A 15434-nucleotide genomic window follows, 5' to 3' on the forward strand; every position below is an offset into this window, starting at 1 on the left:
TATATTTATATAAAGGGAAAGATCGACAAAGGAAAGGGATTTTAAAGAAGTCCTTCAGAGGTCACAGAAGCTGTGCACGATGGATGTGAAAGGGTCAACAACAGACAACCATTTTTTCGTGTTCTTTTACAGTATTATTCTATAATACTGACAGTCCAGTAGCCTTAAACTCTTCCGTATAGTTCCGGTTCCATTCGGGTGATTTTCCTTTCAGTGGGATAGGAAGTGCGTGAAGAAATGTACAGTGCAGAGGTGTCCAAACTCCTTGTCATCATCTGCCACATAGGTGTAGATCAGTTCAACAAGTTAACCAATATGTTAGCTCCCTTAAGACTGTGCAATTTTCTCCTCACCTAATTTTCCTGTATTCCCTGTTCCCAAGCAGTGGCATCAATCATTTTAATCCTTAAAAGGACAGGGATCCTGGTGCTGGGCACTTAAGTTGGGGGGAGGGGGGGAGGGGCTCCAAAGGTCGAGGCGGGTTTCCCACCGCCCTCTGCTGAGAGCCCCGCCAGTGCAACTAAATTCAGCCCAGTAAGTGTAGCAGATGGATATGACCCCAAGTCTTTGGAGGACAGGTGATCATGTGTTGAAACTATTTGCCCTTTGCTCCTGTTCTGCCCTCCTTAGTTTTTTTTATAGACTGCATTTGCTGACAACGCAATCACTCAGTGGTGCAGTACTGGCACATGTGCAAATGCAGCCTCATCCACTGAAATGTCACTGTCTGCGACGTCTCAGGCAGCTGCCAGTAATAAAAATGGCGCTGCTCAATTTGGCTCAAAGAAACAAATTGAACCTAAAACCCCCTCACCCCTCAATGGCAGCGATCGCCACCTCCACACCCCCCAACAGTAACCCGCTCCCACTCGCGATCATCGCTTCTCTTCCCCGCTCCATCCTGCACCCGTTTTCTCGCTGCTGCATCGCACTGTTCTCTCCAGCGCCCATCTGCTTGCCGCTCGCTCCCTGCCTCGCCGCCCGGAGAAGCAGGGGGTGGGGGGGAAGAAGCGAGCAGGCGTGCTAGCAGCAAGCAGTCGGGAGAGGCGAACAGGGGGGATCAGTCTCGAGTTGGTAGGCATGGGAGAGAACAGCGGGAGCGAGGGGGGAAGGGAAGCGACGATTCAAGTGCCAATTGCGGGGGTGGGGGGGGTGGGGGGCAAGCGGTGAAGTGAACTGGTGATTGAGCTACCGATTGCGGACAGGGTAGCGGGGAGGAGAATTAATGATTGAGGCACCGATGGCAGGATGGGTAGCGGGGGTACTGTTGGAGGGAATGGAGGTGACGATCGTGGCCATTGAGGGGTGAAGCAATGCTTGGACACCATTATGTGGTGACGTTGCTGTGCGCATGCGTAGACCCATACTGGCAAGCTGGCAAATGTTCAGACGCACTGATGACGTCAGCGATCGCTCTGCACATGCTCTGTGCTGTCAGGAAACACTTTTGTATACCCACAACTCCCTGCAGGATCCATATGACATCTCACCCTCCGTCAATCAGTGACACTGTAGCCCATTTAACCCATAAACGGACACACTTCCATTATGTTTCTCCTTTTCTGTTTTCAGCAGTTTTTCAGCAGGCACAACTGAAAGCAAACTGCGGTAAGGCCGTTTCGAATCACAAGGTGCAGAGCATGAAGCTTCATGCACCTTTATGTAAAGGCTAATTCTGTAATATGAATGAGGCATGCAGGGCAGTCATCTTGTCACCTTATCTTGGACCTACAATTTCTTTGAGCATAGGGCAGGGGAGGATCATGAATTCCTGTCCTCCATCTAGTTTAAATTCATGCAATGCACATTGAGACTTCAGGTGCCAAGTCATAAGGTCCCACAGGATTTCCTCTCTGTTATGGATGGAAACTCCTGTGGGGTGCACTGGCCTCCAAGCCCATATTGCCAAATGCATTCCCAGGAAAATATGCCCCATCAGTGTAAATAAGAAATACATCTAGGCTTTGGTGTCACTCGTATCATTGTCGCATCTGAGCTATGAAGGTTGTGAGTTCAAGTGTTCAAGTCCCACTCCAGATATTGGAGCACAAGGTCTATGCTGATACTCCCAGTGCAGTACTGAGGGAGTACTGCACTGTCAGAGGTGCCGTCATTTGATGAGTTGATAAACTGACGCACTGTCAGCCCTCTCAGGTGGCTATGAAAGATCCCATGGCACTGTTTTGAAGAAGGGTAAGGGAGTTCTTCCTGGTGTTCTGGCCAATAACTATCCCTCAACTAACATCATTAAACACAGATTATCTGCTCATTATCACATTGCTGATTGTGGGAGCTTGCTGTGTTCAAAATGGCTGCTGGGTTTCTTACAATGCAACAGTGACTACACTTCAAAACATACTTCATTGGCTGTGAAGCACTTTGGGATTTCCTGACGTTGTAAAAGGTGCTATATAAATGCAAGTCTTTTTATGAGGAGCCATGGGGCCCGACAAGCTGCAATTTGAACATTCAGGTTCTGAGTGAGATTGTAGATCATTTTAATTTAATATTGGAGTCCAGATGATATCCAAATTCTCCTGCTTTGTTTTCGTGGTTTATGAGATTAAGTAAATTTTGTTTTCTGTCTGAAAATTCTGATGTCATCTCAAACCTTTCATCTTATTGCAACCTTGCCACTCAGTCAGATTGGAAGAAGTGAGATTAAATTGGGTGAAAGAGCCCAATCCAATCTTGGTTTTGAAATGAAATTGTGGGAATATTTGCGTGCAAACATTTAATATATTTGTACGATACTCCTTTGTCCACTATCTTGATAGTGGCATTAAATCATTTTCATCTTCTCCTTGGTAGTGGTTGATGTTCTGTTAAAAGTTCACTGAGTTCAACCCCCTGACAACAATAAACACAAGCGAATACTTCATGATAAAGGCAAGGATCTCATGGCACTCTTTGTAATGGTTTGTGATGTATTCTGACAAAGAATGGATCTGTATCAGTGCATAATTCATAGGAGCGTCACCAACATCTCCCAGATGTGACGCCCGCTAATGTAGCACAGTGAGGAATCAGCGCAAAATAGGAGCAGTCTTGTTTTCCCAAGTAGTCCATACAAACATACAAATTAGGAGCAGGAGTAGGTCACTTGGCCCCTCGAGCTTGCTCCGCCATTCAATAAGATCACGGATGATCTGATTTTAACCTCGACTCCACATTCCTGCCTACCCCCGATAACTTTCACCCTCTTGCCTATCAGGAATCTATCTACCTTTGCCTTAAAAATATTCAAAGACTTTGCTTCCACTGCCTTTTGAGGAAGAGAGTTCCAAAGACTCACCACCCTCTGAGAGAATTTTTTTTTCCTCATCTCTGTCTTAAATGGGAGACCCCTTATTTTTAAACAGTGAGCCCTAGTTCTAGATTCTCCCAAAAGAGGAAACATCCTTTCCACATTCACCCTGTCAAGACCCCTCAGGATCTTATATGTTTCAATCAAGTCACCTCTTACTCTTCTAAACTCCAGCAGATACAAGGCTAGCCTGTCCAGCCTTTCTTCGTAAGACGATCAGCTCATTCCAGGTATTAGTCTCGTAAACCTTCTCTGAACTGCTTCCCAAGCATTTATATCCTTCCTTAGTAAAAGAATGCAGCCCTTTGCAGAAGAACTCCACCTCGCTGACAACAAGATGTCTGTTGGCCATTTCTGAGAGGCTTTTATAACTGAGACCTAGCCACTTGATGTCAGGGCGGTCCCAGAGAAACTCAGCTGATTAACCCACTACAGAACTATGAACTCTTTTGAATGTGGTAACTTAAGGGTATATTTGATCAATGGAAGCGTGCGTCAAGAATTTGGGCACTTAACCACTGCGCCCCACAGGATTTTTTACATTCATGAATAGATTGATAATCCTGCTGAGACCCCCAAACCTCAGTGTTGGAATTCCTGAAATGCGTTTCCAGCAAGTGCAACTCAGCAACTCAGTCTCAAATTGGTAATGTCTACACCCCCAAGTCACAGTGTTCATGGCCTCTGAAGCTTGGGACTCAGGGGAAGCTGAACCCCTCACTATCTCTCTACCTTCCTCACAGCCCTAACACCTTCTAAGAGGTCAGCACTCCTTCAATTCTGGCCTCTTGAGCTTCCCTGATTTTTAATCGCTCCAGCATTGACAGCCGTGCCTTCGGCTGCCTAGGCCCTAATCTCTGGGATTCCCTCCCTCAACCTCTCCACATCTCTCTATCTCTTTTTCTCCTCCTTTAAGATGCTCCATAAAACCTACCTCTTTGACCAAGCTTTTGGCCATCTGCTGTAATATCTCCTTATGTGGCTGTGTCCAGTATTGTTTGACAATGATCTTGTGAAGCGGCTTATGATGTTTTTATACGTTAAAGGCGCTATATAAATGCAAGTTATGATCGTCAGGCCAGGTCTAGATTTAATGCATATCCAAAATTTATAGGGGAGGGGAGTGCATGTTGATATGATACTGGTCAACTAACTCCAGGGCTCATCCCACATTCAGGGTATAAACAAGGAAGCTGATTTTACCAGAGGATTGACTGGGCTCAGTAAGTATCTGTCTTTGCCTGCAGATTGGTCTGGATGTCCAATCTGGGGCTGCGATGTACCCGGGTCAATTTGCAAGAATGGAACTAGTGTTGTTTATGATGCAAGGCAATCTTCTGACTCTGAAACTTCCACATTGTCTGCTGTGGAGGGTAAATGAGGAAATGGGTGAGGAATGATTTAAGTTTACTCTAACTCCATTGGGCGACTGGTGAACCCACTGTAAAGCAGCAGGACCCGGGTGGGCTGGATCCCCACTGTTTTTGGGATTTTAAGGTCAGACATGTAAGGGGCGGAACTCGGATTTCCAACTCCTGCTGGATATTTCCCTAGAGGTTTCATCACATGGTCTCCTGCCCCATCCCTGTGCTTCTGCCATTGGTCACCCAGCGCATCCATCCTCTCAGTGCCCCACCTTCCCACAACAATTGGAAAGCTCCAAAGCACCTCATTGGATGATGCTTGCCTGCCTGTCAAACAGCCTTTTGACCTTTTACCTTTATAACAAATCAGTTTTTCATATAATTTTTGCATGTTCAAAGGAAGTCAACGATGAACGCATACTTTCTTTTAATGTCCCTGAAATTTTTCTCCTGGGTTTTACTCGGAGCAATGTCCTGGAGATTCCTTTTTAATTCCTGGAAACTCCAGGGCAAGCCTGGAGGGTTGGCGACCCTAAGCAGAATCTCCGCCTGCCCCTTACAAGCCCAGCGACATCAGGTGGTGACTCTCGGTGATGGACGGGCACTTCCTAAGCTGGGAATTCCCGCTTTTCCTGTTCAGTCGGGAGGCAGTGTAGGAAGTACACTGAGTGGAATTGCCAGAGGGCCACAAGTGACTCCTACTAAGATGGTAATGAGTTTTTATATTTTTTTTAATCATTTGGTTTGGCTGCTTTACACAAACACCAAGAGGAAGCTATAAACTAGGGATCATAAATAAAGGATAATCACCAATAAATCCAATGAGGAATTCAGGAAGTTCTTTACTCAAAGCAGTGAGAATGTGGAACTCACTACCACAAGGAGTAGTTGAGGTGAAGAGCAACAATGCATCTTGTGAAAGAATCTAGAACTAGGTGTCACTGTTTAAAAATAGGAGGTTGCTTATTTAAGACAGATGAGGAGAAATTTTTTCTCTGAGGTTCGTGAGTCTCTGGAACTCTCTTCCCCAGAGGGCGGTGGAAGCAGAGTCTTTGAATATTTTTAAGGCAGAGGTAGACAGATGCTTGATAAGCAATGGGGGTGAAAAGTTTTTGGGGGTAGGCGGGAATGTGGTGTTGAGGTTACAATCAGATCAGTCATGATCTTATTGAATGGTGGAGCAGGCTCGAGGGGCCGAGTGGCCTACTCCTGCTACAGGGAAGCTAAATAAGTACAAGGGAGAAAGGAATAGAAGGATATTCAGTAGGTGAGGTGAAGAAGGCTGGGAAAAGGTTCATGTGGAAAATAACAGAAGGATACTCCAGCTGGGCTGAATGGCCTGCTCCTGTGCTCGGCATTCTGTGTAAAATAGAGAAGAAATTGCTGTTCTGTTCTCAGTGATTGTTCTGAGAAAACCGGGGAAATTCTCTACTGAAGAATGACCTTGCAAATGTTGAGAATTATACAGAATATGAATCGAATGCTAGTAGGCCTCATAGGCTCCAAGTTTCAAAAGGGTTGCGGGTGTGGTATGCGCCAACCCCAGAGCAAGTGGCAAACCTGCTGAATCTGGGCGGAGCCTCAGTAAGATAATCTTGGAGTCCTGGCCAAATCCTGTCTGCTACTCGGCCACTGGCTAAGGGAACGGGTGAACTCATGCTGTTAAGAGCTCAGCCTAATTTTTACCCCTCGCACGCACCTTTCTTGTTGGGTGAAGGCAGGGATGGGTGGTGTTTAAAATCAAAGACTGTCGTCTCTGAAAAATGACAGCCATGAATATATTCGTTTGGTAGTACAGAACTTGAGTTATGCTGGAAACAGACATTTTGTTGAAGCTTTTCGTCTTGCACTCGTCAGGACAAGTCGCAAGAATACCAATGTAATACAGTATAAATTTGTTGCTTTTCCTTACATTGGTATTCTTGCGAATTGTCCTGACGAGTACAAGACAAAAAGCTTCGACAAACTATGTCTGTTTTCAGCAATACTTAAGAAATGAAAATGTTGATAAGTGTTTAGTAATGCGGTTCAGCTGTGCCTTTGGGATTTGAATACCAGTCGCTTGGCATTAAACGTGTTATGTTATCTCCCTCAGGGTCGCTGCTCCAGAGAGAACTGCAAGTACCTTCACCCTCCACCCCACTTAAAAACGCAGCTGGAGATAAATGGACGCAATAACCTGATACAGCAGAAAAACATGGCCATGCTGGCCCAACAGATGCAGTTAGCCAACGCAATGATGCCTGGGACTCCACTGCAGCCCATGGTGAGCATGTTCAAATTTGCTGCTTTTAGACCCAGCTTAGAATTATTACACTGCAGTTTGCTAAGATGTTGAGGCTATATTCCCCAGAACATTTAGAAAAAAAATTGGTTGACTTGCTTTTGATTGGATTTACGAAAGGGAAATCATTGACAAATCTACTAGAGTTCTTCGAGGATGTAACTAGTAGAGTTGATGAGGGGGAGCCAGTGGATGTGGTTTATTTGGACTTTCAGAAGGCTTTCGACAAAATCCCACATAAGAGATTAACGTGTAAAATTAAAGCGCATGGGACGGGGGTAGTGTATTGCGATGGATAGAAAATTGGTTGGTAGACAGGAAACAAAGAGTAGGGATAAATGGGTCTTTTTCTGAATGGCAGGCAATGACTAGTGGGGTACCGCAGAATCGGTGCTAGGACCCCAGCTATTCACAATATATATTAATGATTTATATGAGGGAACTAAATGTAATATCTCCAAATTTGCAGATGACACAAAACTGGGTGGGAGGGTGAGTTGTCAAGAGGATGCAGAGAGGCTTCAGGGTGATTTGGACAAGTTGAGTGAGTGGGCTAATGCATGGCAGATGCAGTATAATGTGGATAAATGTGAGGTTATCCACTTTGGTGGCAAAAACAGGAAGGCAGATTATTATCTGAACGGCTATAAACAGAGAGGGGAATATGCAGCAAGACCTGGGTGTTCTCGTACACCAGTCGCTGAAGGTGAGCATGCAGGTCCAACAGGTGGTAAAAAAGGCAAATGGTATGTTGGTCTTCAGAGTGAGAGGATTCGAGTACAGGAGCAACGATGTCTTGCTGCAATTATACAGGGCCGTGGTGAGGCCACACCTGGAATATTGTGTGCAGTTTTAGTCTCTATCTGAGGAAGGATGTTCTTGCTATAGAGGGAGTGCAGCGAAGGTTTACCAGACTGATTCCTGGGATGGCGGGACTGACGTATGAGGAGAGACTGAGTCAGTTAGGATTATATTCGCTGGAGTTCAGAAGAGTGATGGGGGGATCTCATAGAAACCTATAAAATTCTAACAGGACTTGACAGGGTAGATGCAGGAAGGATGTTCCCGATGGTGGGGGAGTCCAGAACCAGGGGTCATACTTTAAGGATACGGGGTAAACCGTTCAGGACTGAGATGAGGAGAATTTTCTTCAACCAGAGATTGATGAGCCTGTGGAATTTGCTCCCACAGAAAGCAGTTGAGGCCAAAACATTATATGTTTTCAAGAAGGAGTTAGATATATCTCTTGGGTCTAAAGGGATCAAAGGGTATGGGGCAAAAGCGGGAACAAGTTGCTGAGTTGGATGATCAGCCATGATCATAATGAATGGCGGAGCAGGCTCGAAGGGCCGAATGGCCTACTCCTGCTCCTATTTTCTATGTTTCTGTGATTGCTTGTAGTATTAGGTTGTGTAGGTGTATTTTGTCAGTATGCAATCCTCCATCCCACTCCTTTATCTTTTCTTTAATCCCCTAGTCTGGTCACATTTGTGATTTCCACCCAACCTTGAACCAGTGGGAGTCCAGTGGAACTCACCAGAATCCAGCAAGAGCCCAGTCAGGTCACATTCCCATGAGGGTGGCCTTGTAAGTGGAGGAACCTCTGCCTGACACTTTCAAGCCTAGTGCCATCAGGAGGTGATCGTGTCGCATTATTGAATCAACTAACTAGTAGATTATTGACCCAAATGACCAGTAAACTATTGAGCCAACCACCAGTATACTGTTAAGCCAGCGTACCAATAAATTATTGATCCAACTAACCAGTAGAAGTAAGACACCACTTGGTGATAGCTGTTTCTCCATTTCTTCTTTACTAGCTACCCACCACCCCCCCCAACCCCCTCCAACCTTTTGGGGGAGCTCCTGGTCTCTGCCTAACATCCCCCGCTCCCCACCAAAAGCAGAGTTTGGGGAACTGAAACTGTGTCATTATGCTCTGTCGTGCCCTCACTTCCTCAGGATTATTTATGGCTGCAGAAGTGCAGCCAGAACTGGCACAAATGAAACTCCCACAGATTCAGTTTCGAGAGCATGCGTTCAACGGAAAGGACTGTACTTCTCAAGAAATACAAAACCAAGCGTAAAGCGCACCCCTTAACCAAAGGCGTCTTGAAAATCTTGGGGTCAGTTTTGGTGTGGAGTACAGATCAGGAAAAGATAAACGCAGTCTCAGCACTGGGATTTGAACTCAGGCTTATTCTAGGCTTCTGGATCTCTTGTCTAGTAATGTAAGCACGACACGACCACACCCTTAGTAATTATTCTTTTTAATATTAGGAGTTGTTGCAGCTTGACTGGATTTTTGTGGGATTCTCCACTCAGTGTTGATTAAACCAAGTGCCCTTTGCAAGATGCTACACCAGACATGGACAGGGTGGAAACCCATTTGAAATCTCCCCTCGATTTGTTTGTCAAAGACTGGTTGACATCTGGTATACGTAGATGAATTACCTGCTCCATGAATCAGAGCTCTGGAATAAAAAGCATAGGTGCTGCAAAATACTTTGACAGCCAAGTTGATTGCAGATGCTTCACTGTCACATGAGAGTTCCCCGAGAATATTAGTCTTGGACCAACATTTAAGGCAGTCCAGCAGCTTAATGAGAAGATGCACTTTGGTTCACTAAATCCGGGAAGCACACCGAGGAGGAAAATATCGATTGGGAGCAAGTGACCAAATTAAATTCGAAATCCCGACTATTCTCACAAATAACAGAAAAGGCTTGGACAATAACCACTTTCACCTTATGGAGTGAAGCATCCTAAAGGGATTAGACAGACAGTAGAACTTAGGGTCAGCCCTGACTCAGTGGGTTGCACTCTCACCTCTGTGTCAGAAGGTTGTTTGTGCAAGTCCTACTCCAGAGACCTTAGTTTATAATCTAGGCTCACGCTTCAGTGCAATACTGGTGGAGGTGCCATCTTTTGGATGAGATGTTAAACAGAAGGCCCCATCTGCCGCCTTGAGCGGACTATAAAGACCTCACAGCATTTAAAAAGACCTCAATGACTTCCCGATGGCCCAGCAGGGTTTGACCAATGACTAGTTGAGACCCACGGTCCAGGAAAGTCCCAAGTTTGATAGTTTCCTCTCTGCTGATTTAGCAGATCTCAGTCAGGGCAATAGAAGAGGTGCAACAATTGCCCTCAGTATTGCCTGGGTTGTGGGCGGCAAAAATGAGCCTGAGGTTTGTGTTCCAGTTTGCTATTTCAGTGGCTCCCCCCCACTGACCCCATTGGTGGAAGTGGATGTTAGATGAGGACAGTGTTAGCTATCGAGTAAGCTGCAGACGACTTTCCGACTGACACTCACACATAATCAGCGGCCACTTAACTGATGTACTGAAGGGTGGTTGTCATCTGTGTCTTGTTCCCTGGTCAGAAGCCAGTGTCTTTATGAGAGGAGTGGAAAAGCTGGCATTCAGGTGTGACCCAGTGTGGCAATTGTCAGTTCTACTCAGACATCCTGTGATGGGAGCAGAAGCAGGTCAATGGAGTCGGCCATAATCTATTTTAATAGCAGAACAGGCCTGAGCAGCTGAATGATTTACTCCTGTTCCTTTGTTGCTGCATTCCCCAAAATGAAAACTCTGTGACTGTTAGTACAACTTGGATTTATATAACACCTTTAACCTAATAAAAGGGTCCATGGAAATTCGCAAGAGCATTTGACCCCGAGCCACATAAGGAGATATTAGAAAGGGTGACCAAAAGCTTGGTCAAAGAGCTAGGTTTCAAGGAGCTTCTTAAAGAAGGAGAGAGAGGTGGAGAGGTTTAAGGAGGGAATTGAAGAACTTAGGGCCCAGGGAACTGAAGAAACACCTGGCAATGGTTGAATGATGAAAGTCCGGGGTGCAGAAATAGCCTAGAGTTAAATGTTCACTTTTCCTCCTTTACAAATATATTCTGCACCTCTGACTCTTGAGCAATGGAAATTTACTCTAGCATCAACAACAATGTTAACAGAGTTTGCATTTATATAGCACCTTTCTCAACCTCAGGATGTCCCATAGGATCTTATAGCTAAGCAAGTACTTTTGAAGGATGGTTACAGGTTTCTGTAGGGAGACTTAAACCCACAATCTTCTGGCTCATGTAGGAGTGCTATCCACTGAGCAGTGGCTGACATCTTCTGCCCTGTTCTGTGTGAGTCAAAGTTAGTGGGTGGGCCTCAGTGTTTCAGGGTGAGGGAGAGGGAAAGCTATCAGCCAGAGCGATTATGCTTGATCGTTGCCCAATGATGTTCCCTTCTAGAACGTGCTCTTCCGGATGGGTGAGTTAGCACATGATTGGAGTTGGTTGTGATGCCCCTCAACCAATTAAAAGCTCTACAGTCTAGGCTCACATATAAAGAACGATGACTTAACCAGAACTGGTGGGGGGTCTGGGGGGGTGGGGGTGGGGGAGTTGGGGCCAGGCAGGAGTAGGCTGGTAATCATACGAATTAGGAGCAGAGGTAGGCCACTCAGCCTCTCGAACCTGCTCCGCCATTCAACAAGGTCATGGCTGATCTGTTTGTAACTTAACTCCACGTTCCCGCCTACCCCCGATAACCTTTTACCCCCTTGCTTATCAAGAATCTGTCCCCCTCTGCCTTAAAAATATTCAAAGACTCTGCTTCCACCGCCTTCTGAGGAAGATAGTTTCAAAGACTCACGACCCTCTGAGAGAAAACATTTCTCCTCATCTCTGTCTTACCTGGGCGACCCTTTATTTTTAAATAGTGACCCCTAGTTCTAGAACTAGGGAACCTTCAACTCTTCTGCCCTTGTCCTAACTTGCACCAGATTCTTTTTGCACTTCATCCCTGTGCTCGCTGACCCACATTGGCTTCCGATTAAGCAACATCTCAATTTTAAGATTTTAATCCTGGTTTTCAAATCCCTCCATGGCCTCGCCCTCCCTATCTCTGTAATCTCCTCCAGCCCTAAAACCCTCCGTGATCTCTGCACTCCTCCAATACTGGACTCTTGCACATTCCCAGTTTTAATTGTTCCAGCACTGATGGCTGTAACTTAAGCTGCCTGGGCCCTAAGCTCTGGAATTCTCGTCATAAACCTCTCCACCTCTCCATCCCTCTTTCCTCCTTTAAGATGCTCTGTGAAATCTACCCCCTTGACCAATGTGTCCAAAGAGCCCCTTATGTGGCTTAGTGTCAACTTTTATTTGATAACAGTCTTGTGAAGCGCCATTAATGGCACCATATAAGTGCAAGTTATTTTAGTTGTTGTTGAGATAGAATCAGAACTCACGGGAGAGGAGGTGGGGAATGACTGGATTTAAGGAAGGGAGCCAGGATTTATCTCTGACTCAGAGGAAGGAGACTCCTTAGTATTCAGGTCCCTGCTGTAACCAGAATGGAGTCAGAAGGTTGCAGACATCAGCCAAAATCCAGCATATTATAGGGCATAATCAGCAGAGCTGGCTGGATCCCAACAGGAAAGCACGTTTAAGAAGCCGATTAGAAAGTGGATCTAAAACAGTGAATCCGGTGAGTCAGCCAAGTTTCATTTTTAAACTGTGGACAGAATTTCCATGCACTGATATCACACCACTAGCTGCTGATCTTTAACCCTGTGCCCGAGAGTCATTTTTACCTGTTGCATGAGATGGCTGCCTGAACACTGATAAAGCAATGCATCAATCAGGCAGGCCTTATCATTTCATGAATGTTAAGTAAGGAAGAAACAGAAAGAAAGGCCTGCGTTTATATAGCACCTTTCACAAGCGCAGGATGAAGCACTTTACAGTACAGCCAATGCAATGCAATACTGTCGTAATATAGGAAATGTGACAGCCAATTTACTCACAGCAGGCCCCACAATCAGTGATATGATAGCGACCAGATCATCTGTTTTGGATTGATAGTGGTTGAGGGATAAATATTGGACACCAAGGGAGAGCTTCCCTTCAGTTCTTCAAGTTAGTGCCTTGGGATCTTTTACAGTGCCTAGGTACCATTGCAGAGCAATCCAGATTAGGGCTAATGATAGCAGTCTTCTAGGTGGACACTTGGCCTCTTGTGAAAATTCTGCATTCTCTCTGCCACACTGCCTTGCTACCTCTCTCTTCCCCTTTAGCATGCTCCTTAAAACCTACCTCTTTGACCAAGTTTTTTGCCACCAGTCCCACCATCTTCTTATGTGACTTGGTGTTGTGTTCTGTTTGTTAACACTCCTTTGAAGTGCCTTGGGACATATTACTACGTTAGAGGCACTAGATAGATGCAAGTTGTTGTTGCTGTTGCATTCAACCTCTTGTTTTCAAAACGGCAACTGTGAAGTTTGCTTCACGGCAACTCAAATGCCTGAAAAGGAAAGGAGCTTGAATCTGCACCCTCAGTCACCTTGTACTGTATGCTAACTTAGACATGTTTGTTTATCAGAATGATGATCAGGAAACTACAGAACTGGAGTCAGGAGCCTCAAGAAATTGGAAAGCCATCCAGATGGAGATGAGTCATGTCCTTTCTGAAGGATTTCTCATCAGAGTCTGTTGGAAGCTCCTATATAGATCTTGGCCTGAGCCTGACTTCCAGCAATTGTCCCCAAATTCGGAATAGAATTCTAGGATCATTTTTGGCTTGCCACTAGTAAAACGAAAATGAAGTTGCATTTATACAGTGCTTTTCACAATCTTCCAAAAGGCCTTACAGCCAATTAATTACTTTTGAACTGTAGTCACTGCTGTAACGCTGGAAGCACGGCAGCCAATTTTGCACACAGCAAGCTCCAACAGACAGCAATGTGATAATCAGATTCTCTGTCTTCGTGACATTGTCCGAGACTGGGGCGAACCTCTCTGTTCTTACTTCGAATAGTGTCATGTGATCCTTAATGTACACCTGAGATGACACAAAGGTCTTTCCTTTCACACCTCAACCAAACAGCAGCGCCCGCAAAAGTGCTGTACTGAAGTGTTAGCCTAGATTTGCTTTTTGAGCTTTAGCCTCTGGAGTGGGTTTTGAACCCACAGTCATGCTGATTTAGAGGCAACCGTGCTACCGCTGAACTACAGCTGACACTAAGGCTACCAGAAAGATCCCTGATATAATCTCATGTCCCATGTACAGTGCTTCAAGAGCAGCTACACCTGCGATCATTCTTAAATTCCTATTTGGATCAGATTGGCTGCCAGTCTCATTTCTACCCTAAAACCAGTGATAAACTGTCAAAAGTCTACAAGTTCTCCTTTGCACAAGAAAATTTAAGCTTGGGGTAAACGTAGATTACTCTACAATTTATTGTGCATTTCAAATGGCAGTGTGGCTTCCTCAACTAACACATCATTGGACAATTCTAAACACTCTGTAAACATCCTGGAGATGATGTTTTTCAACATAAGGACACTTAACCTTTGTAATCTGATTATTATACATGCGCGTCCATGTGCAGTGGTCGTCATCTGTCTCACCCAAGGGGGCTATTGATAATGATTAGAGGTAGTCTTGTCAACTACCAAACCTATTTGTTCATAGGACGTGGGCATCACTGGCTAGGCCAGCATTTATTGCCCACCCCTTCCCTAATTGCCCTTGATATCTGAGTGGCTTGTCAGGCAATTTCAGAGGGCAGTTACGAGTCCGCCACATTGCTGTGGGTCTGGATTCACATGTAGGCCAGACCAGGTAAGGATGGCAGATTTCCTTCCCTAAAGGACATAGTGAACCAGATGGTTTTAATGGCAATCGATAGTTTCATGGCACCATTACTGAGATGAGCTTTCAATTCCAGATTTTTTTAATTTATTAATTGATTTTTTACAGTTTTACGTGACATCCACACATACCTTTCCACGAAGTGTCACTTGATAGTGATCAAGGCTGGGGATCCTGGCTGACTTTAACCCCAGGGAACTGTAGCCAATTATAGAAAGGAGTTAACTCAACCACAGATCATGAAACATACCTACGGCTTCAATCCTGAGGTTGTGAAAGGCTCTATATAAATGCACGTTCCTTCTTTACTCACTGGGATAAACTGAACCATTGCTGGAACTGAATAGCTGACTTTGAACATCAGTCAGCTTTTGGAATCAAATCAGATCCACAGCTTAGCAGTGCAGTTTCATTGGATTGCTGAGGTTTTTGGGTCGTATGAGGTGAACAAAATAGCATGGTAAGTCAAAAATGTAATTAAAAAAAAAAATTTGTTCATGGGATATGGGCATCGCTGGTAAGACCAGCATTGATTGCCCATCCCTAATTGCCCTCAAGAAGGTGATGGTGAGCCTTCTTGAACTGCTGCAGTCCATGTGGTATAGGTGCTCCCACAGTACGGTGAGGTAGGGAGTAATCTCCTTTTAATCCCTCTATACCCTTTGATGCTGCCCCCTGCTGTTTGAGCAGAGTCTAGAAGATGCAAGGTACGAAATCAAAACAAGTCTTTCTTTTCCTTTCTTGCAACATAGAAGATGCCGAGTCTAGAACTAAAGGGTCGGCTATTGGTACTTAGATGAGAAGAAATTTATTCACTCA

The 15434-nt window shown here is 45.1% G+C and overlaps 1 protein-coding gene across 19 annotated transcripts in view; it reads left to right on the forward strand.

The window, feature by feature from the left end:
- Positions 1–15434, forward strand: part of mbnl1 (muscleblind-like splicing regulator 1) — a 331023-nt gene that overhangs the window by 238004 nt on the left and 77585 nt on the right. For all 19 annotated transcript variants that reach the window (XM_068042704.1, XM_068042707.1, XM_068042703.1 and 16 more), the window contains one exon: positions 6767–6937. In XM_068042704.1, coding sequence (XP_067898805.1) covers positions 6767–6937 — 171 coding nt within the window. The remainder of the gene's footprint in view (positions 1–6766; positions 6938–15434) is intronic.

The sequence above is a fragment of the Heterodontus francisci genome, chromosome 11, assembly GCF_036365525.1.
Source record: "Heterodontus francisci isolate sHetFra1 chromosome 11, sHetFra1.hap1, whole genome shotgun sequence".
NCBI classification, from domain to species: Eukaryota; Metazoa; Chordata; class Chondrichthyes; order Heterodontiformes; family Heterodontidae; genus Heterodontus; species Heterodontus francisci.